General features: G+C 38.7%; 1 protein-coding gene and 1 long non-coding RNA gene across 2 annotated transcripts; one reads left to right on the top strand and one right to left on the bottom strand.

Moving 5' to 3' along the window:
• Positions 1 to 259: 259 nt before the first annotated feature.
• On the bottom strand, positions 260 to 1141 carry LOC113274517. The gene is made up of 3 exons (XR_003323039.1): positions 1081 to 1141; positions 631 to 680; positions 260 to 373 (listed from the first exon to the last, which is right to left on the bottom strand). It is a non-coding gene; the product is annotated as an uncharacterized LOC113274517 (long non-coding RNA).
• An 840-nt stretch (positions 1142 to 1981) lies between these two features.
• On the top strand, positions 1982 to 5832 carry LOC113362800 (protein AUXIN SIGNALING F-BOX 2-like). Its single transcript, XM_026605292.1, has 3 exons — positions 1982 to 2673; positions 4332 to 4827; positions 4927 to 5832. Exons 1-3 carry the CDS (start codon positions 2222 to 2224, stop codon positions 5686 to 5688), a joined length of 1710 nt encoding a protein of 569 aa, XP_026461077.1. The 5' UTR covers positions 1982 to 2221; the 3' UTR covers positions 5689 to 5832.
• Positions 5833 to 23422: the final 17590 nt, after the last annotated feature.

Genomic DNA, 23422 nt, shown 5'->3' on the forward strand with positions numbered 1-23422 from the left:
TCTTAGATGTTGAGCCAAGCGGGTAGTTCCTTGTTCACTACAAGCAGGTACCAACTTTTTGCAATGATGACATTCACCCATAAGAACAGCCACTTCCTTACCCGGGTTATCTTTATCAGGCTCTACAATGATTTTCCTAGTGAATTCATCCCATGAAGGTGACCTTGTTGTGCGCAATTTCTTCAATAAAACAATAACAAGTGGATGATTTTCATCTGCTACTTCTGCTAATGATCTCTTATTACTCGAAGAAGGTGCTGTTGAAGCAATTGTTGAAGCAACACTTTGATCTTCTTGTTCTGGCTGTTGGGAAATTGGTTGACTGCAGCTTGGAGTTCCAACTCTATTGGATGCTTTTTCACTTTGAGACATTCTGACATAAAAAAGGATTAAACAGAAACAATCAATTAGAAAGAAAAACAAATAGTGATGCAGACAAACAAATAGTGATTCCAAATAGTATAAAAATGAAAGTAGCAGGGGCAAAATCTCACAAAGATTTCTTGAAATCAGTTGACATATTAACATAGAAATGAAAAAAATAAACTAAAAGGAAGATTCAAATTCGAAACAGTCGATTAGGCATTAACTTGCTTTTACAGATAGAAAACTAACAGATAGAAAACCTACTTGATATGTGCCAAGAAGATGATCCTCCAGACGATACAAAAGCTTTAACCCTTGGATCAACAAAAAAAGTGTATTGTTAGATATTTACATTTTGCTGTAACTTGCTAACAATCAACAAAATTAGTTCTCAAATACTTTGATTTTTTGATACCAGACAACAAAGAATTTCAAATTCATATAAATCCAATAGAAACTCAAACAGTTATTTCCCTTCTAAGTTCTTCTTATAAACCCTAATTTCTAATTTAGGGAAGAACATCACAAACCCTAACTCTCTAAAATCAAAATTAAACATCATACAATTTTATAATTCAAAATATACATCAAACCCACCTACAATCCGCTATTCGCAACAATAATAGACAACAAAAACAATTAAATACGCAATCGATTTGGGGAAAAAAAACCTAAACTTCGAAACAATAATTGAAAACACAAACAATGACTTACTTCTTGATTGAGAGTCTCTAATCATCAATATTCTCGACCAAATCACGATCAAATCGATCGCTCAGTCCCCCTCTCTCGATCAAATCACGAACCAGTAAATCACTGTTAGAGAATGAGAAAAAACGGACTTTTGGTAGAATGAATGAAATGGGTTATTCTCTCCCGACATGTGACACATATACCTAGGGGTAGGAAATTACAAGTACACCCCTAGACTATCGGATATCGGATATTAACCTAACGGAAACAACCTATTCTGATATCGATATCGTTAAGAGGAAACATCCGATAGCATAACGGATTCCGATATCATAACGGATTCCGATATCCGATATCCGATATGTCGGATTAAATCCTATAGGATGTCGGATTTCGGAAATGAATATCGGATATCGGTTATCCATTGCCAGCCCTAACCGTGTCAGCATTGCCACATGTCTGGTTGCCAACTTTGATGGTTTAACTACAGTTAAAGAGCTTGAATTAGGAGGAAGGGTATTTTGGAGACAAATAACACTGTTTTTTTCCCCAACTGTTATCTCGGATAGAACATGATCATTTTGTAAACCAATTGTAAAAATATGACCTATTTGTGACTGAATAAAAAGTAAGTCCATTTTGTAATTGGCCCTAAATAAATTCAATAACTAAAAGGTAGTTTTTTCAAGTAGTTTTTTTTCCAAGTAGTGTCGCTCTCGTGTAATTTAATTTGATAACCTCTTATTAGCATGATGATAGCGAGTGGCAACTTGGGCTAGGCTGCCTCTTGGATTTCAAGTAGTTTCAACTTGGTTGAAACTAACCACGTTACGACAAAATTAACTATGGTTACGTTTTCCGTCACATTAATTGTGGTCAAGTGGCGTCACATAACCTATCTGAGAGATAAGACATGAGAGAGAGAGAGAGAGAGAGAGAGAACATGTTCGATAACGTATCTGAGAGGAGAGTTTTTATTCTCCGGAAGTGTTTCTTCCTTAGATTTTTCCGACAGATAAATTCGTTCGTTAATGGGAAAGATCTAAATCATCACTTTCATTTTCATCCACTCAAAACTATAAACTCAAATTTCTTCCTAGATTTCCACTAGATCCATATAGATCTGGTTGGATCTAAGTGAAGATCTAGTAGTTTTTTAAGGATGAATTATTTTCCGGATGAAGTACTAGAACAAGTATTTGATTTCTTAAAACAAAACAAAGACAAGAATGCAGTTTCACTTGTATGTAAATCATGGTACAAGGTTGAGAGATACAGTAGAACAAGAGTATTTATTGGGAACTGTTATTCGATATCTCCAGAGAGATTAGTTACTAGGTTTCTAAGGGTTAAGGCACTCACTTTGAAAGGGAAACCACATTTTGCTGATTTTAATTTGGTTCCTCATGATTGGGGTGGTTTTGTTCATCCATGGATTGAGGCTATGTTGAAAAGTTATCCAGGACTTGAAGAGTTGAGGTTGAAGAGAATGGTAGTCTCTGATGAGAGTCTTGAGTTGATTTCTGTTGCTTTTAAGAATTTTAAGTCTCTTGTTTTGGTTAGTTGCGAAGGGTTTATTACTGATGGCCTAGCTGCTATTGCCAAGAATTGCAGGTAATTTATATGTCATTGTTTGATTCATGTCGGTTTCATTTGTTTGTATTCATGGTAAACTCTTCATTGTGGGTAATTTAGTGCAGTTATCAGCTAACGACCTTGGAATATTACAACTCTCTCGGTCGCTTAGATAGTGTAGCCTCTGGTGATTTCGTCTTTTCAAAATCATGCGTCCATCTTGGTCCTATTTGTTTAGCTCTTGATTGTAAATGATTAGTGTAATGATGACATTGAAAAATGTCAGGGCTTTCGACCACTAGGTGTTGCTAACCATGCCTTTGGTTCTGTTAGACACAGTACTGGTTGAATCAGTGTGAGTTATTGCCTAAATCAGTGTTATGGTTTTATTAGTGGTAAACTTTTTTTTCTTTTTCTTTTTCTTTTTGAAGCGTTATTAATGGTAAACTTGATTGTGGTAACTAGTGTAGTTATGGGCCAAAGGACCTCATTTGGTTAGGTGTTAAAGTTGTTCCCTTTGTGGACTTTAGTGACCTTATTTCGTCTCGAATTATAAATTTGTGTCTTGGTTTTGTTAGATAGTGCAGTTGTTAAATAAGAGTTCTTGCCTAAAACAGTGTTACTGATGTTTTTCGTGCCTTTGATATCATTCATTTTGTGCAGGTTGGTTTAATTTATTTGTATCTTCGTGTCTTTGATATCACTCATTGTGTGCATGTTGGTTTCATTTATTTGTGTCATTAATGAACTTGTTTGTAATCATTGTAATTATCAGCCAAAGGCATTGGAAAAGTTGCAATCCTTTGTTGGCTAGGTTTTTTTTTGTTCTTTTTTCATATATCTTTGGCTAGGTGTTAACTGTTAAGGTTATAACCGATTGGAAAACCATGCCTTTTGGTTTAGCTAGATAGTGTAATGGTTGAATATGACTATGCTATGTACACAACTTAAATTAGTAGGGAGCTGGATACAAGAAAATGTCGTTGAGAGTTGCCGGGACTGATCTTTGGTGGTAGTTATAAGTGTTGCCTCAATGGTAGACTGATCTTTGGTGGTGGTTAAAGTGTTGCCTCAAAGGTAAAACTTCGATTGTAGAAATTTCCTTAGTTAGCTAGGTTTTTCATGTTCTCATGCCTTCAAAAAATTTGACCAATGAACACAGCACCAAGGGAAGTTTGCACGTAGATAGAAAATAACTGTGCACCTTAATTAATCTGGTGATATCCGATGTTTTTGTGTTCTTTATATCAATATATTTAATGTTGTTTCATTTTCTAGGTGTTAAATTCTCTTTTGTAAAATTCGTTCACACTACTCCGCAACTAGTTGAAAACCATGCCTTGGTTTTCTTATAGATAGTGTAGTGGTTGAATATGAGTTCTTGCATAGAACGATCTTTCCTATAACTTGAATCCGTAGGATTCGTGGAGTTGGATACAGGAAAACAAAGTGAAAGTTGAGGATGGCTGTGCCAGTGAATTGGTTTTTGTGACATACTGTTTTTATGTTGAAGATTTGATCTGTGGTGGTAGTTATAAATGTCGGCTAATGGTCATACGGATTGCCGATCTAGTGAATTGGTTGTTACGACATACCATTTGAATCTTGGAGCTTTGACTTCTGGTGGTAGTGATAAATATTGGCTACTGAATAATTTTTAATGCACTAAGTAGTTTTTATGCTATTTAAGGTTGTAGGGTTCTCAGAGAGCTAGATCTGCAAGAAAATGAAGTTGAAGATCGCCGCGGCCAGTGGCTAAGCTGTTTCCCTGATTCTTGCACCTCACTTGTCTCCTTGAACTTTGCATGTCTCAAAGGAGAAGTCAATTCGGGTGCTCTGGAGAGGCTTGTCGCAAGATGCTCAAACCTTAGAAGCCTGAGGTTAAACCAGTCAGTGGATCTTGGGACGCTCAACAAGATACTTGTGAAAGCTCCTCAGCTGGTTGACTTGGGCACAGGCTCATTTGCAAGAAATGAGACCTTTGCTGCCTACAATAAATTACTTCGAAATGTTGTCAACTGTAAATCCATCAATAGCTTGTCAGGGTTTTTGGAGGTTATTCCTGGCTGCTTAGCACCTTTGTTCCCCATTTGTTCAAACTTGACATCCTTAAACTTGAGTTATGCACCGGGAATTCAGGGTATTGATCTCATCTCACTAGTTGAGCGGTGCACGAAACTCCAACGCCTTTTGGTATGACCTCATACTCACTCGTTTTGCCGATTTTAATTGTTTCTTTGTTATTTTAATCTCAGCATATATGAATAATGATGTCGCCTTTACTCAATGCAGATTTTGGATTCTATTGGAGACAAAGGACTAGATGTTGTAGCTTCAAGTTGTAACGAGTTGGAGGAATTGAGGGTATCTCTCTATGGTGGTGCTGTTAACGGATCAGTAACAGAAGAAGGGTTGGTCGCTATATCTACCGGTTGTCCCAAGCTCCATTCTTTGCTATATTTCTGCCATCAGATGACAAACGCTGCTCTAATTACTGTTGCCAAAAACAACCCAAATTTCACCCACTTCAGATTATGTATCCTTGACCCAAATAAACCGGATCATGTGACTTCTCAGCCGCTAGATGAAGGATTTGGGGCAATTGTTCAAGCATGTAAGAACCTCAAAAGGTTGTCACTCTCTGGACTTCTTACTGATCAGGTTTTCCTATACATTGGAATGTACGGAGAGAATCTTGAGATGCTCTCTGTTGCATTTGCCGGGGAAAGCGACAAGGGGATGGCGTATGTGCTAAATGGGTGCAGGAAACTCTCCAAGCTGGAAATTAGGGATTCACCCTTTGGGGATTCAGCACTTCTGGCTGACGTGGGAAAGTACGAAACTATGAGATCCCTATGGATGTCCTCCTGCAATATCACTCTCCAAGGTTGCAAGATGCTAGCAGACAAGATGAAGATGCTTAATGTTGAAATCATAAACGAGAAGGAAAGGATGGAAGAAATCACAGATGATAAAAAAGTTGAGAAGATGTACTTGTACCGAACTCTAGATGGACCGAGAAAAGACGCCCCTGATTTTGTCTCAACCTTATAGATGCATGTATCTGAGATCTTAAGAGTCATTAGGACGGCGGTTGTAATGTCTCTCTTTTAGAAACTTTTCTATTTTAGTAGCAAAACTCTTTCTGTGAATTTTATGGGTAAATCAAAGGGTATTTCTTGTCTTATTTCGATGAAATTCGCAATTGGCTGCTTCTGTAGCTAATAGAATGGTATTGATGGTGCTCTCTAACAGCTTAGATGATTTACTGAGTTATTTTATTTCTAGATCAGTAATCCTTGACCTCCTGCGTTGCCATTTTCTCTTTGCCATTTTCTGTAGTTAATAAAATGCTAATGCCATTTCCAATATACCGTTATCATTTGTGTTGCTAGAACTATGATCTTGTTTTTCAAAGTTTTTTTTTTTTTTTTTTTTGGGAGGCAACTGATTCTCAATTCGTAATTATGGTTCGCAGTTTTGTCAAATGATCGTAATATTTATCTTCTCATGAATCATACAAACCTTTCACATTGATACCTAAAGTTGACCATCCATCAAACTTTCCCCTTTTTAATAAGCTCCTATCAAAGTGTCTTTGTACCACAAAGATCAATTCATGATAACATAGCGATTGCAGGAGAGCTATTCCATTATATCAAAACATCATGCCTCACCAAGGACCCAAAAATAGCTCTCAAATTAGATATTCAAAAAGCCCACGACAACCTACATTGGGAATTCAATAAAATTGCTTTCACCAAGCTTGCATTTCCAGCAATCTTCGTGGATTACGTCATGCTATGCGTCACAACTGTAACATGCTCGATCAACATCAATGGTACTCCACATGTATATATCAGCTGAACAAGAGGAATTAGACAAGGGGATCTGCTATCCTCCTATATTTTTCATAGTGCATAAATCTTATCTGTCAATCAGTGTTTACACGCTCCAAACATGCTCCCAGATCATCAAGGAATGTGTCAAGACGTTGCAAACGCATGCCATCTTCCATACAGCATCGACACAATCCCGAGTATCTTTTCTCAACCACGTATTCCCCGATTTCTTTAAACCGAGAATCAAGCCCAACTGGATCGATTCCAACAACCAAAATAGCTTCCCATATCCATATCACGTCTACCCAACAAGAATCAGAGGTTTAGTCTACCTCTAACCCCTCCAAATATCCGATTGAAATCTGCCAGGGAAGAAAAAAAAATTCCCGCCAAAACTGAAACTTAAATTTGAGAAGAAGGACACCCCCTATCCATTGGTCGCCCCTTATCCGCTGTTGGAGTCCGAATAACACATGTCCCTTGGGGTGTAAAACACTACTTTTCGAGCCCATTTCGCCGCAAGGACTTATTTCTCTAAAATTTCCTACAAAGACATAAAATAACACAATAAATATAAAATCGAGCACTAACAATACATACAAATGAGACATATTAGACACATAAATGCGTCTATCAACACCCCCAAACTTATTATTTGCTAGTCCTCGAGCAAAACTAATATGGAAAATAAAATCTTAACTCACTAGGTGTCCCTAGTGACCGAGTTAATCTCGGGAGGGTTTACCAGAGGTGTGCCCACAAAACCATTACTCCAGACCCTAGCTATCTATGTAGAACCTTGGAAGGCACTAAAGAATCTCCTTGGTTGGCATACTTATTGATTACAGGAGGAAGTACCCTGATGCGAAATTCTAATTGATGTACACGAGTTTGCACTCAAGAATACTAAAATTCATATAAAGTGACAGAGATCTACTCAGATAGTTTCTGGACATCATAAACCGGAGTCAACTAATCACATGGATAGATTAAGAAGATGGATGTAGAGAAAAATGTGGATGATGTTGACTAAGGTGAACCTATCCTAATGGACTGAGATACTGGTCTGGACTAATATCAACACACTGGCAAATACAAGGGAACCAGTGGTCGATAATCCTAACTCCAGGTCAACTCAGCTGGCATATACAAGGGTACCAGTGGTCGACTTTATTGTATTTATTCCGGTTGGTCTGGTGGTCTGGTCTCAATTTTTTTTTCCATCTCAGTCACTCTATTTCACCCTAGTAATGGTAAAAAAAAAAAAGAAGTGATCAGGATTCTTTCGATGTTTCCATCACGAGGATATGGCGAAACTACCATGTTTTCTTTTTCTAACACCTGAGCTCTGTGCTTTTATGAATAGACTCTTTAGATGTTTCCATCTAATCAGATTGGTTCCTCAAATCCTACAACCAAAATGCTTCCATCCACTTAGATTAGTTAGTGCCAACCTTAATAAGCATAAATTTCTAGTCTCTGGAGCTTATTTATTGCAACTAAGAACTTTCTCCCATACCCCCAAACTTAAATCTAACATTGTCCTCAATGTTCTAAAGATGAAATCAAAAGCATGAACAAGGAGAAACTGTTACCAATGAAGCAAAAGAGATAAGGATAGATATTACCGTGTCACATGAATATTGGGTTACCTCCCAAGAAGTGCTAAGTTTAAAGTCTTCATCCAGACTAAGCAAGGATTAGTCACCACGTAGAATCATATAGTAGTAGCCGGAATAACTGTGGGTCATCTGGATCAAAAAGTGTTACCCACAAGAAGAGGAAACTGCAACAGACCAAGAAGATACCGAACATACCCTTGATAAACTAATTAATATATAATTTAATAATTATTAATTTATGCGGTTATTTAATATCCCGATAAATTGATGAATTTGGCCGGTCCCAATGCTATTATTTTATAGGGGTTATACTGTAATTGAAATATTACAGGTTGTGCGTAGTTCAATCACAATTGATAAATCCGACCTAGTTTGTTGGATATGACTTGGTTGACACTCGACCATTGGTCATTGGTGCCATCCGAGTTATTCTCATAACAATCAGGTTGACGGATTTTTATTTGTTTGATTTACTAATTGAGTTGAGAAAGATATAAATCTCTTTAATATATATCCTGATTGAGACTTTGTAACTCTGGTTGTTGTACCCCCGCATTTTCAGTAATCAAACCAATTTCTGAAGGAGGGTTAGGCATAAGGAAAAGTAGTGAACATAACAAGGATCTTCTAATGAAAAGGATATGGAACTTGCATGATCAACCTGACTCAATCTGTGGAAGTATATGCAATGAGAAATCTCTCAAGCACCAACCAATTCTTCAAGGCGTTGATACCATCCCATCTTTTTCTAGTGCTCAATCGAGGCAATTGGCATCGCTCGTCCCCACCATGCAACATCTTATTTTCCATCGTATCGGAAATGGTACATTAACCCCCATCGAAGCTTATTGGAATTCACACTTCCCGAACCTGAACCCACCGCAGTTTATCCAATCCGGACGGTGGCTGATATCATCGACTCGATCTCTCATAACTAGATACAAGAAATAATAGACAACCTTCCCCATTATGTAGCCAAAAATATCATAAATATCCACCTACCTCAAGATAGCCCCCAAGACATAATTATCTAGCCACACTCAAAATCTGGAAAATACACCACATCATCGGGATACAAATGTCTAACGCAACAAGATGGTGAACCTTATCAGAATCCCCTTGAAAACACTGGGGTACCAAAATACACCCCCAACTTCTTCGTAGGCAATCTGTATGGAAAAACTCAACACAACTTCGAGAGTTAAAACTCAATCAAGGAACGTGTCTAGAGTTATATCTATATCTCTCTTGTTATTAGAAAGTTTACATAATTCAATCTGTGAACCTAATTACAAAGAGAGTTCTTGGACGGTACCAAAGACCAATGTCCAAGGATCAATCAAGTCTTATCCAACAAACTAGGTCAGAGGTATTTATCGTGATTGATCAACACACAACCTGTTATATTTCAATTATAAAGATAAACAATATAATGCAGAAAAAGAAATAACACAGACACCATAGATTTTGTTAACGAGGAAACAACAAATGCAGAAAAACCCCGGGACCTGGTCCAGATAGAACACCAAACTGTATTAATCCGCTACAGACACCAACCTACTACCAATTAACTTCGGCCTGGAATGTTGTTGAGCCCGAACTAAGTCTCCCACTGATTCAGGTATCGTCGCGCTCCTTAGGCCTATTGAATCTTAGCAGGACTCTGCACAATTGATTCTTTAGATGACGTCATACCAACCAAGAGTTTCTTCAACTCAATTGAAGACTTTAAACCAAATCCGACTCCCACAGATTAAGCCTATATAATTGATTTACGATCGAAACAAATGATAATCCAAACGTAGGATCAAAGTAATGGAAATCGATAACAATTTGATAAAAGTCTAGCTCTCCTAAAAATCCGGATTTATGCAACCCGAAGTGCAGCCTAGATTATTATTCACCTCACAAGTATAAACCTTGCGGAATCACAAAGCTGGGGCGAAGAGAACTTTGTTATTTCTATGTATCTTGTTCAAGTGATAAATCAACAATCGAGCAAGACCAGGATACTCGAGTTATCAAGATAAAAGATAACTGGACATGGCTTCATGAATCCTAATGAAGTCTTTGGTAGTCGCTAAACCCTAAAAGGGTTTATGGAGAGGACGTCTCTAGATATAACTAGGAGACACCAAAAAGTGGTGTCAGGATTCCAAGATCCTAGTTTCCAAGAGTTCCCCTTATATAGACATTCAAAGCATAGGTTGCTTCAAGTTTAAGAAAAGATAGCTTTGGAACCAAGCAAACAATATTCGCCGTTAGATGAAAACTTTGAATATAATTCACATAAACAAGATATACACTCTGGTTAGGTAAACCGTAACCAAACTGTGTACAAAGACTATGTTCAACATGGTTAGCCAAAACTAGCCGGTTTGAACTTAAAAAGATTAACACTCATTTTCATGAACACAAAGACATTGATCTTGAGTCACAATCATGTAACCAAATAAGGCTAGTGTTTATTAGAGAATTGATAAAATGCAAATTATCTCATAGAAGTAATTTAATCGCAATTGAATCATAATCGACATAGTTGGTAAATGCAAACTTATGAGCAGAACCGAGTTCCGGAGTTGACATAACCTTTTCAGTCCACATACCGGTTTGCAAACTTTGGGGAAAAACTGAGTTCCGGAGTTGACATAACTTTTTAAGTTTGCGAATCGGTTGGTAAACTTTAAAACTTTACCGGTTCCGAAGTTCACAGAACCTTTTCAGTTTGCATACCGGTTTGGATACTTAAACCCGGTTCCCTTACCACAGTTCCAAAATGGTTTGCATACAAATATGCAGACCTATCCGGATCACGAAACAAACATATTTTTGCATGATGTGCATACGAGTATGCGTATCACACAAATCTGTAAGTTGATATATAACTACTCCGCTACGTGTACAAGTACATGTAATACGACTTCAGACATACAACAGTTCTCTCAGTTTATAAGACTGATAACACTGTCTTGTATTTCGAATATAGTAGTTCTATATTTTTCTCTAAATCAATTCGAAACATTCCTGAATAACATTAATGACACTTATCATTGTTCCAGGCTATTTTTGAATGATAAACATGAATCATTATTTGGTTCCGAATAATAAACTGTTCTGCACCAAAATTGATCATCCGAATAATAAATTGTTCTCCACCAAAATTGATCAAGTATGAATAAATGTTCATTAAGCTTAGTTATTATATTTCGAGAAATTCGTAAACTGAATATTTAGTTCTCGACTCTATATTCTTATATATGCAAGCTAGTCCAATTAGTTATGCGACAAACGTCTCAAGGATAGAAAAGTGAATATAACTTGAGAAATAGGTGGTACAGTCTTCACTTACCTTTGTTGATGAAGTTCTCCAAAATCTTCGGTTGATCTCCACCTTCAAACGGTAGAATGCAAATGATGAATGGTGCGTTTCTCAACTACCTCTATCCAAGAACGAGACTTAATTAATTGTAAACTAGAAATCAAGGTATAGTTATGATAACTAAATTTGACAACAATCTTGAGATAGCAACACTTGTGAGTTCGACCGAGAAAATCTCTAACACCCCTCCCATCAGGGGCGGAGCCAAGAATTATGGGAAGGGGGTGCAAAATTTGCTATGGGGAACAATTTTTTTTAGAGGGTGCAAAAAAGCAAAAATTGGCTTATATATACAAAAAAAATTCTGATTGGACCTAAAATAGGATTTGGAGCCAGTTGGGCAGGGGGTGCAAGTGCAACCCCTTGCAATGGGCTGGCTCCGCCCCTGCCTCCCATCTACGAAATTTCTGTGGACCTTACCATGTGCACTAAAAATTTAGCTTTTCTTGTGGAAATAAATCAACGAAGATCTACCGACCTTATCTATCCTGAATCACATTCATCTGACCAACTCCAATATTTTCCCCCGATGCAATTCTAATCTAGAAATCTGCGGCTCACCCTCTAATTCACTGCCCAATAGCGACTACATCATGGAACACGTTGCTCACTAAGCTCACATCAATTCCAAATTCCAACCATAACCCAACTATTGCTTTAACTCATCGGACAACTATTTCCCAACTATTACAATAATCAACTCCAATTGCATTCATTTTCTCTCTATTTTTTCTTTTCTGGACTTTATGGTTGGCTAGAAATGAGTTAGTATTAGAGCACTTCTCGGTCGAACTCGTAAGCCTTGCTATCTCAAGCTTGTTTATCAATGTTAGCGATCAAAACTATAAGTCTTGATTTCTAGTCTACTTATAGATGTCTCGGACTAGGATATATTGTGTAGTTGAGCATTAGACTTCATGGTGTTCATCATTGAAGACGAAGAACTACTAAGGAGAGCTTGTGGAACTTCATCAACAAAAAGGTATGTGGAGATTGGAACTCATCTATCACTTGGAAAGTCTATTTCTACTCTATCTCCTATATTGAGACATAAGTCGTGTTATGATATAGTTTTCTATTATACACATTTGAGATTTCGAGCTGAGTTTAACTCGCTTACATATTTCTCGGAATATGTGTTGTCAAGCTTTCACTTCGACCAAGTTCATCTTATATTCTTGACGAAAGTCAAAAGATGATCATGTGAAAATTTCCGAGTAACATCTTATATGGTTTGTATGATACAATCATTTGGTGTAGACTTGGAATGTTTCGTTATGATTATTTCAATATCTTGAAAATTGCTTTGATGTTAATAGTGTGTGAAAACGGCAATTGTCACCCTCTAAGAAAGTTTCAATGATTGAAATACGAGTTTAGAACACTTAACCATTATTGGATTGTGACATGTTGTGTAATCTTGCACATATTTAATCCATGTCCGGGAACCATAGTATGCATACCCTTATGCGTACCTGTTGGTTTGAGAAGTCCGAGAACCTAAGTATGCGCACCCGTACACGTACTGGCGTAAGGTTCATGTCCGAGATTTTCTGCTGGGATTGGTGGTATGCGTACCCATTCGTGTACTGGCAAAACCCAATTTCAGTCCGGGTATATCGAGTATGCGTACCCTTTCACGTACTTGAAGGTTAAAGTTCTAAAATCAGTTTAGTACATGAACTAATATATTTATATAATAAGGAATGCATTCTTTGCAAACCGTGGCTATAATGTTCTTGAATTTATTCGGGTGAATCAAACCAATTTTGCTTCAATTGTGTTCTTGTATACTTCTATGAGAATATAGTAATTGAACAACTCTTTAACTAGTTTCATTTGAGTCATTTCAACTAGTTATGGTTAAGATGAATAAGGTTGATATGAGAGTGTTCATATGGCTAACCTTGGTTAACTATTGTTGAGCCAACATGGTGTACACATTTAGGTACGGCTACATAAACCTAAATAAAGTTATATTTCATTTGTGTGTAACAAGCTAAGTTCGATCTAACGGTTGAAAGATATTAGCTTGAAACTAATCAGGTTTTCATCTAACGATGATTATTGAATGCTTTGTTACCAAGGTAACTTAGATTTCAAACCCCGATTCGAAAACTATATAAAAGAGAACTCTATCAACAGGGAAACCTAATCCCCACACCTCCTGTGTGATACTAATTTCATAAGCTAGAGTCGATTCTCCTTTAACCTTAGGTTTTTCACGAAACCCTGTAGGTTAACGACTTGAATACTTCATTGGGATTGTGAAGCCAGACCCAACTATTTTCTCTGTTGCGTGATCTGATCTTGTTTTTTCTATCATATTGAGTACGATCTTCTTTAAGATTGGATCGAGATTTATTTTCCGATCGGCAAGATAAAAAGTAGTCACAAATATCTTCGTCTCATCGTTTGTGATTCCACAATATCTTGTTTCGCTACCGTACGATTAAGATTATTGTGAGGTGATTAATAATACTAGGTTGTTCTTCAGGAATATAAGTCTGGATTATCAATTGGTTCCTGTTCACCTTTATTTATCAAAATACAGAACAAAACTCATAGGCATTTCTGTGGGAGACCGATTTATCTATTCCTATAGATTTTTCTGTTTGAGAAAGATTTGTTTATCAAGTCTTCGACTTTGGGTCGTAGCAACTCTTAGTTGTGCGTGAGATCAGCTAAGGGGATCAAGTGTATAGTATCCTGCTGGGATCAGAGACGTAAGGAGCGCAACTGCACCTTGAATCAGTGTGAGATTGATTATGGTTCAACTACAGTCCAGTCCTAAGTTCATTGGTAGTAGGCTAGTGTCTGTAGTGGCTTAATAAAATATGGTTTTCAAATCTGGACTAGGTCCCGGGGGTTTTCTACATTTGCGGTTTCCTCGTTAACAAAACTTCTGGTGCCTGTGTTATTTCTTTTCCGCATTATATTTTGTTATATAATTGAAATACCATAGGTTGTGCGTTGAATCGATCAATTGGGAAATCCAAACCTTGGTTGTTGATTGAAATTGATTGATCCTTGAACATTGGTGTTTGGTACCGTTCAAGTTAATTCTCTTATATTCAATCGGGCTCGCAAATTCCTATTTGCTGATTGCAGATTCAATTGGGAAAGAGAGATACAAAACTCTTTGATATACTTTTTCTAGATTGAGTCTAACTGTCTAGTTGATTCTCTTGAAAGTATATTGGAGTTTGTCTATTCAGATTGCGAAACGAAATATTGGGTGTGGTTGTTAGACCCCGGCTTTTTCAGTTAGTATACCGCCAAAGGCAATCAACATCAGACAATTTTTTATCTTGGGATCTAAAGAAACAACATGAGTATTCACAGACTTTAGAAACCTCTCCTCATGTACTTCCAGGTGTTGGTGGTGAGTTTTTGACGAGGGCATTTATAGTAAATTGACCTCGATTTTGTTTTACAGGAAATCTCTGGCCCGACACCAGGATTGTTGAATCTAGATAAGCATAATCTGTAATCCACAATAGAATCAATAAATTTTATTTGGCTAACGAGATCAACGGTCTTAAAGCAATTTTTAAAAATGTATATGTATGCTAAATCTCAGAGCTTTCCCTAGCAGAAACTTTGTTATTTCATGTACGTCAATATACATGTCTTTTATGTCATATTCAGGATATTAGTCTTATTCATAACAGGATTAGACACCATTCTTGAGTTATTAAGAATATTATGCTTAATACATAGTCATATCAGTATCGCCTCAAGTCGCAAAAATCTCGCGGCCGGTTCCTCGAGCATACTATATTCGAAGTTCACACTAAAATAACATTCAATATCCAAATATAATCCTGGCATGTTGCCTTGAACTCAAACCCTAAATTGCAGCTCACATCATGAGCATCACGACACATTGGCTAGGCCCGGCCAGGTCGCTGGCATAAGCCGCATATCTCATAAGGTACCTTGACCAAACGTATCTAAGGCCATATAATAGTCATTGTGGCATATTCACCATGGCACCATGCCACGCGCAAGATTGGAAACCTAGGCCAAGGCCACGACACGTTGTCGTGCGACTTCCACGGCCTTGGAAGCCTAGGCCAAGGCCACAAAACGTTGTCGTGCGACTTTCACGGCGTTGGAAACCTAGGCCAATGCCACAACATGTTGTCGTACGACTTCCAAGACCTTGGAAGCCTAGGCCAAGGCCACAACACGTTGCCATGAAACTTTCACGGTTTTGGCAGCCTGTGCCAAAGCCACGACATGTTGCCGTTCGACTTTCATGGCCTTCGTAGCCTATGCCAAGGCCACGACACGTTGTCGTGCAAATTTCACATCCTTGGCAACCTAGGACAAGGCCACGGCATGTTGTCGTGCAACTTTCACAGCCTTGGAAGCCCAGTCCAAGGCCACCGCACGTTGTCGTGCGACTTTCAAGGGGTTGGCATCCTAGGCCAAGGCCACAATACGGTGCCGTGCGACTCTCACGGCCTTGGAAACCTAAGCCAAGGCCACAACATGTTACCGTGCGACTTTCACGGCCTTGTCAGCCCAGACCAAGGCCACCGCACGTTGCCACACATCATTCTCGGCCATTGTAGCTGAGACCTATGCACTATTTTCGGCCAAGAAATTTCAAAATACATCACATGGGGGGATTATGCATGGGGTATTGGTTTGGTGGTCTACGGAAACATGCGGCATGGAAACACCCTATATGAATATTTAGAGTAGTGGTGTCGGTTGCAAACAGTTAGAGAGAGAGCATGGATTCGTGAGAAAAAGAGTTTCTAGAAACTTCCCTAGTTTATCTCACATGATCCCATGTTCTCAATCTCTCCACAACCTCACTACCTCCACTACTCACAAGATTGGCGTTGCGTATTCTAAACTAATATAAATAGGCCACTTATCCTGTTTAGAAAATAGAACAAGCTTTCATACCCTAAAATCTCTATATTCTTCATAGTTTTCAACACCTAACACACACAATTCAATACCATTGCTGATTTCTCAAAATTTTCTGCTTCCCTCCCCTAAGATCAACCCATCTTCCTCTCCATCGTGACTGAAGCACGACGGAACGGATACTATCGTGGTTTAGGCTTGTCCTATTCGATTTTTAAAACTAAACAGAAAGTGCTACAGCGACGCTTTTTTTTTTTTACCTGGAAGTAATTTTCAGGTACTAACAATTGGCGACCACAGACGGAAATCAACCTCTCGGTCACGAAATTAGATTCTTTATCCATCTGAAAATCATTTCTTCAAACTGTTAAAAACATGGTAGAGCTTAGATCCGGTGCAAGGGTTGATCCCAGTTCTAGCAACCTCAACGGTCCAGATCATGAAAATGTCTCTCGCAATATTATCTCGGAAAACAACACTATTCCTTCTATTGATGGCGCAGAAGGTGTTACCAACAATGAAGGAAGAAATGGAGAAACGCCCCCGAGCATAGCCGACTTGATGCAGAGACAAGAAAACCTAGCAAAGCCGCAGGAACAAATTTCGACTACTCAGACATAAGTACTTATATGCCTCAGAAATTTAGCAGTGTTGTTAACTCCGGAGCAACGTCAACTCCAGACAGAACGGGCCCAGAATGTCCCTGGATCTTCCATAAGAATCAACGATTTAAGGGAGAAACCGCGAGAATACGGTGTTCGCACCATTGTACCATAAAAAATCAACAACCAAATTTCATCACTCGACAAGATTTGGAGAAACTCCTGCAAAATCGTGGAAGAGAAGAGTCGTCATTATTCCACCACCACCAACCACATTATACTGAGGATGTTCAGAAAGCACTAATACCAAGAGGATATGTATCACCTACCTTTTCTATTTGTGACGGGACAGGTAATGCTCGTGAACACATCTCCCGATTTATAGAAGCTTTAGGAGTGCATGAATACCACCAGGTATTGCGACTTAGAGAATTTTCCAAGTCACTCACTGGAAGGGCGTATACTTGGTAAAATAATCTCTCCCCAAACAGTATATCAAGCTGGTCCAAGTTGGTGAGTGCTTTCTATGGAAAGTATTTCTTTGTTTCCGAGCAAATTACGTTCTCGGATCTGGGAAGGATGTTTCAACACAACAACAAGCATCCCAACGATTATGTCAAGAGATACAAAATCCAAGCCCTCGACTGCCATGACCCAAACATAACAGAGCATCAGCTAGTAGAATCATGTATCAACGGTATAATCCCTGTGTATCGCGCCTTACTCGAAAACTTACGTTTCCAAACTTTCTCGGAATTGCACAAAGCGGCCAAGCGATCATCCACCACCGCCCCGACATTGCTTGAAAAAATGAGACCAATTAAGGACAAATGCCGCGACATCATAGGGAATATGCATTTAATCAACAAAAAATACTCAGTTCAACCCTCCATCGGCGCCGTCACGAATAAGGAATCGAAAAAGCCGCACCTCGGCAAGATCCTCGAGCGAAAAGCGTCATGTCTTACCTAGCACCTTCCCAGAATCTGACACCACCTGCACAGGGTCCTCAAAAGGCTGCACGAAAACAACCACTAGAAAAAGTGGATCCGGACTTTCCTGACTCCCCTTGCTCAATGGAAGATGTTATTGGATTACTGGAAGTCTGGATACAAGATGGAGCAATCAAATTACCTCTTGTGCATCGCCCACCCACTGGTGAAGACATGGCGGATCCAAATTATTGTCGTTTTCACAGGTTCGTCAATCACCCTACTCGCGAATATAATGGGCTGAAGCTTATCTTCAAGGAAAAGATAGAATCAGGAGAATTGCACTTGGGGACTGAAGGCATTCACAGAGATCCCCTCCCTGTCAGAAATTTCTCTCTTTTCGAAGAATCCATTGACCAGACGGTTCTGAGTCTAATGGAACGTACGTGCAAAGTTATTTATCTTTCAAAGGGCCAGTGCAAGGATATATTCACATCCCTCAATTGAGTCATCTATGGTGAGCGCCTGCTTTTTTCCGAAAAATCCATTATTCCGTACAAGCCTGCTCCCAAAATTGAGATTCAGAGTGACAAGAAACCAAACTGGGGACTCCTCATGAAAGATCACATCAGGCAGATCGAATTCAAAGAAACGCTTACTGATGCCGGATCGGATGTCAACATCATAACTATCAAAGATTTATGGGATGCTGGAATTTCCAGATACGAAGTTTTGCGAGCACCTGCCATGATTCAAGTTCCAGAAGGGAGATCCAGAAATGCCTATGGCCGCGTCATCCTCAAAGTAAACATAGGGAATGTTGATACGGATGTTATATTTCAGATTATTAAGGAAAGTTTGGGTTACAATATGGTCCTTGGTCATCCATGGGTCCATACCAGTAAAACCAAGTTCGACACACTCATGATGCAGAAACTACCACTAGAGGACTCGTCTAGAAATGCTAGCCGGTCAGAAGACCCTGTTGGCCACTCCCCTCCATAAAAAGTAGATCCCCGATTCAGTAATAATGCTTAAGGAAAATATGAAGTTGTGCACCCTTGGATCACCGCTACAAGTAAGTCCCACTCCACAGATCTCGTCGGAAACAGTCATCTCGCAGCTTTTCAGGACTCGGGAACTTGACCCGGTTATCAATCCCATGTTGACTCGAATATGCGAATGGGAAGCTAATCCTTTTCAAAAGTTTGTTAGATATCTAGCAGTCGCTTCCTCCAAAGCAAAAGGAATTTTAAACCTAATCATCCTGAAGATGTGTCCACTTGAGATACGAAAACCCAATCAATCTTCAAGTTGGTGACACAGTTTATAAAATAACCACTTCTCCTAGAGAAAAACCTTATCTGTTTACTGAAGCCATATTAGGTGGATATTACAAACCTGTCAACGCTGACACGCCTGCGAGGGTAGTCATACATGGGAAATGGCTTAAGACCATCACAACTTAAAGCATTTTTCACCACTTTTGTCTCAATTTCCTGTTTCAGTAATATTTGTATTTCCTCCAAAATGTTTGCAATATTTTTCACACATAATTAGGATTTAGAACCTTATTTAATCAAAAGTATCTATTTCATTCGTTAAATCCTTTCCGAATATATTCGTTCAAAACCTAGACAACTAAAACCCCAAAAAGAAAAAGTATCTCAGAAAGACCTACGATAAAGAAGACTATTCAGAGAAGAAATTTTTGAAGATTGGCTCAGCACCTTCGGCATGCGTTCTCTCCAATTTTTCAAGGTGTTCAACAGTAAGATTAAATTCCTAGGTCAACCTTTCAATATCAACTTTCGCCTCTGAACCAGAAAAGGTACCTGTCAGATTCAGTTTCTTTTGTGCTCTTGCAAAAAGGCCAGGTAACCATCCAACATCCATCCTAGATGCCTCAGCCTTATCCAAATATGTATTCCAATCCTGAAGCACCACATGGGAAATATCTTGGCAAGGAAAGAGCATCATCTCTTGGGACGTCGGCAGTAGCATAGACACATTCTCTTCCAAGGACCGATACTTGCCGTAATCGCCCATGAAAAAGTGACCAAAATTTCTTCTATATTTTGGAATACAAATCAACATATAGAGAAGGAACCGTGAAATCGCCAATACATTCATAATTAGGGTGAATTCGGTCAAAGTTGAAGTTCTGGACTACTCCGGCACCCTGGTACTTCGTGGATGCTACCACAACATTGGCTGAATTGTCCACGGAATCACCTTGAAGAAGGGAGCCTCTTGTTGCGGCATTGATCTCTTTTGAATCAGAGTCTAGTTGACATAAGTCATGTTATGATATAGTTTTCTATTATACACATTTGAGATTTCAAGCTGAGTATAACTCGCTTACATATTTCTCGGAATATGTGTTGACAAGCTTTCGCTTCGACCAAGTTCATTTTATATTCTTGACGAAAGTCAAAAGATGATCATGTGAAAATTTCCGAGTAACATCTTACATGGTTTGTGTGATACAATCATTTGGTGTAGACTTGGAATGTTTCGTTATGAGTATTTCAATATCTTGAAAATTGCTTTGATGCTAATAGTGTGTGAAAACAACTATTGTCATCCTCTAAGAAATTTCAATGATTGAAATAAGAGTTTAGAATACTTATGTGACATGTTGTGTACTCTTGCACATATGTAATCCATGTCCGGGAACCATAGTATGCATACCCATATGCGTATCTGTTGGTTTGAGAAGTCCGGGAACCTAAGTATGCATACCCGTATGCGTAGTGGCGTAAGGTTCATGTCCGAGATTTTCTGTTGGGATTGGTGGTATGCTTACCCCGTTCGCCTACTGGCGAAACCCAATTTCAGTCCAGGTATTTCAAGTATGCGTACATGTTCGCGTACTTGAAGGTTAAAGTTCTAAAATCAGTTTATTACATGAACTAATACATTTATATAATAAGGAATGCATTCTTTGCAAACCGTGGCTACAATGTTCATGAATTTATTCGAGTAAATCAAACTGATTTTGCTTTAATTGTGTTCTTCTATACTTCTATGATAAGAATATAGCAATTGAACAACACTCTAACTAGTTTTATTTGAGTCATTTGAACTAGTTATGGTTAAGATGAATAAGGTTGATATGAGAGTGTTCATATGGCTAGGCTTGGTTAACTATTGTTGAGCCAACATGGTGTACACGTTTAGGTACGGTTACATAAACCTAAATGAAGGTATATTTCATTTGTGTGTAACAATTTAAGTTCGATCTAACGGTTGAAAGATATTAGCTTGAAACTAATCAGGTTTTCATCTAACGGTGATTATTGAATGCTTTGTTACCAAGGTAACTTAAATTTCAAACCCTGATTTGAAAACTATCTAAAGGAGAACTCTAGCAACTAAGAAACCTAATCCCCACACCTCCTGTGTGATAGTAGTTGCATAAGCTAGAGTCGATTCCATTTAACCTTAGAGTTTTCACAAAATCCTGTAGGTTAACGACTTGAAGACTTTATTCGGATTGTGAAACCAGACCCAATTATTATCTTTGTATTTGTGTGATCTGATCTTTTTGTTTCTATCGTATTGAGTACGATCTTCTTTAAGATTGTGTGGATGGGGAAAAACGATTCGCAGGGTTTTCAGTGAATTGAAGAGACGAGCGTGTTGTCGAGACTCCTCAACCGAGCAAACTGTTCAACCGCATACAGATGCACTGCAAAGGGAGTGCTTATATTCGAGAGATCAATCTGTAGGACTCCGGGCTAAACCAAGTCAATGGCCGTTCTAGAATCATTTCGGTCTCAAAGAGGAGATGGGTTGATCTGTAGGAGGGAAGCTGAGAATTGTGTGGGATCAATGATGATCAAGGATTGTGGATGTGTTGAAGGTTTCTGCAATTTTTTTTGTGAACTGATGAGTTCGAATAAGTTCTGTTATATTGACGAATTCTTGAGAGTAATTGCTCGAGAAATTCTGTGTAGACGAATGTTCGTTGTCCTCAATCATGGATTCAGAGACTTATTTATCTTGTTAGAATAGCAAACATCTTGATCCCCAGTAAGTGTGAAGGTTTCTTGAGTGAAAGAGTGGGAAAGTGGGAATTCCTGGTGAAACTAGTTCCAGGTCGTGCAGAGACTTGGTTAACCGTCCACCCACTACTTTACTAACTCCTTCAACTGTTTGCACGAATTACTCACATTTCTCGTCGTGGATGTATCCACGTGCCGTAGGCCGCCAGACCAAAACCCTAAGTGATATCCCCCCATGTGACGTGATTGATGTCTCATGAATTGTGGAGTCTGCATGGCAGAGGTGTACTGATTAGACAATGAGTCTAAGTTTTGTTGAATTAAGCATGAGTGACGAATGCTCAGTGATTTATGGATCGAACGTACGTGTTCTTATGTTGATATTGCTCGTCTGAGCAAATATTATTAAATTCGAGCAACTGAGCAAGTATTTCTCAATTCGACGAATTACTGAATATTGATAATTGGGTCAATATTTGAGCAACTGAGCAAGTATTGCTCAATTCGACGAGTTGTTTATTGGTGTTGTGACCCAATAGAATATTAATTAAAATATTGGTAGACTACCAAATATTACATAATTAATCCAGATGTTGATTTCTGGATCAACATAAATTTTATTAGTGCTTGAACTGGCTCAGAATGATGATTTCTTGGAGCGTTTGTTTGAAACCCTAATTTTGATCAATTGTTCGCCAATTGATGAATTGTTGAAAGTAAGTCATGATCGAGGGAGGGGCCGACCATATGGAATGAGAGAGTCCATATGGCGTCCAAGTGCTCGAGTGAGCGTGCACCAGGTCGGTCAGTTGGTGAAAGAATGATGATTAAATGCCGGTTTCATCATTTATTGAAATACTGCTCGATTGAGCATTAGGTGGTAAAACCTAATTATGGAAGAGTGAGGTACCGACCAAGATGGCATGAGACCGTCCCTTGGTGGTCGTGGGACCAGATGATGGTCGTTTGAGCAAAATCCAAGTTGGTTGAAAAGAGTTTGGACCCCAATATGAGCAATTGAGAAAATTAGGTCAAAATTGTGAAAACGTGTGGGACCGGTTCTTTGCAAGCCCTAGGGACGGCCTTGGTCGGTCAAGGAGGCATGCCCATGTCACCATGATGTCCGTGTCTCAGTCCTGAGAGTTTCGGTATTTTATGATGTGCGTTTGAGCAACATTGTGGGTTTTCAGAAGAGTGATGAGTACGAAAGTGCGACGCATTTTCACCCATAAATACATTAGGTGGGACTCATTTTATCACTAATATACTTGTTTGTAGGTGTTTTTGTGAAATAAGCTCTTATGGAGAAAGTTGCTCGAAAAGTGGTTTTTGTACCTTGGAGGACACATGTTATTCGGACTCTCAGTTTTGGATAAGGGGCACCTCAATTATTAAGGGGTACCTCAACAGATAAGGGGCATCTTCCTTACTATTTACACCCCCCATAAGGCAAGTGCTAAAGGGACACTTGTACATGATTAGGGGGAGGACATCTTCTTCCCAAATTCAAA

The sequence above is a fragment of the Papaver somniferum genome, chromosome 4, assembly GCF_003573695.1.
Source record: "Papaver somniferum cultivar HN1 chromosome 4, ASM357369v1, whole genome shotgun sequence".
Lineage (NCBI taxonomy): Eukaryota > Viridiplantae > Streptophyta > Magnoliopsida > Ranunculales > Papaveraceae > Papaver > Papaver somniferum.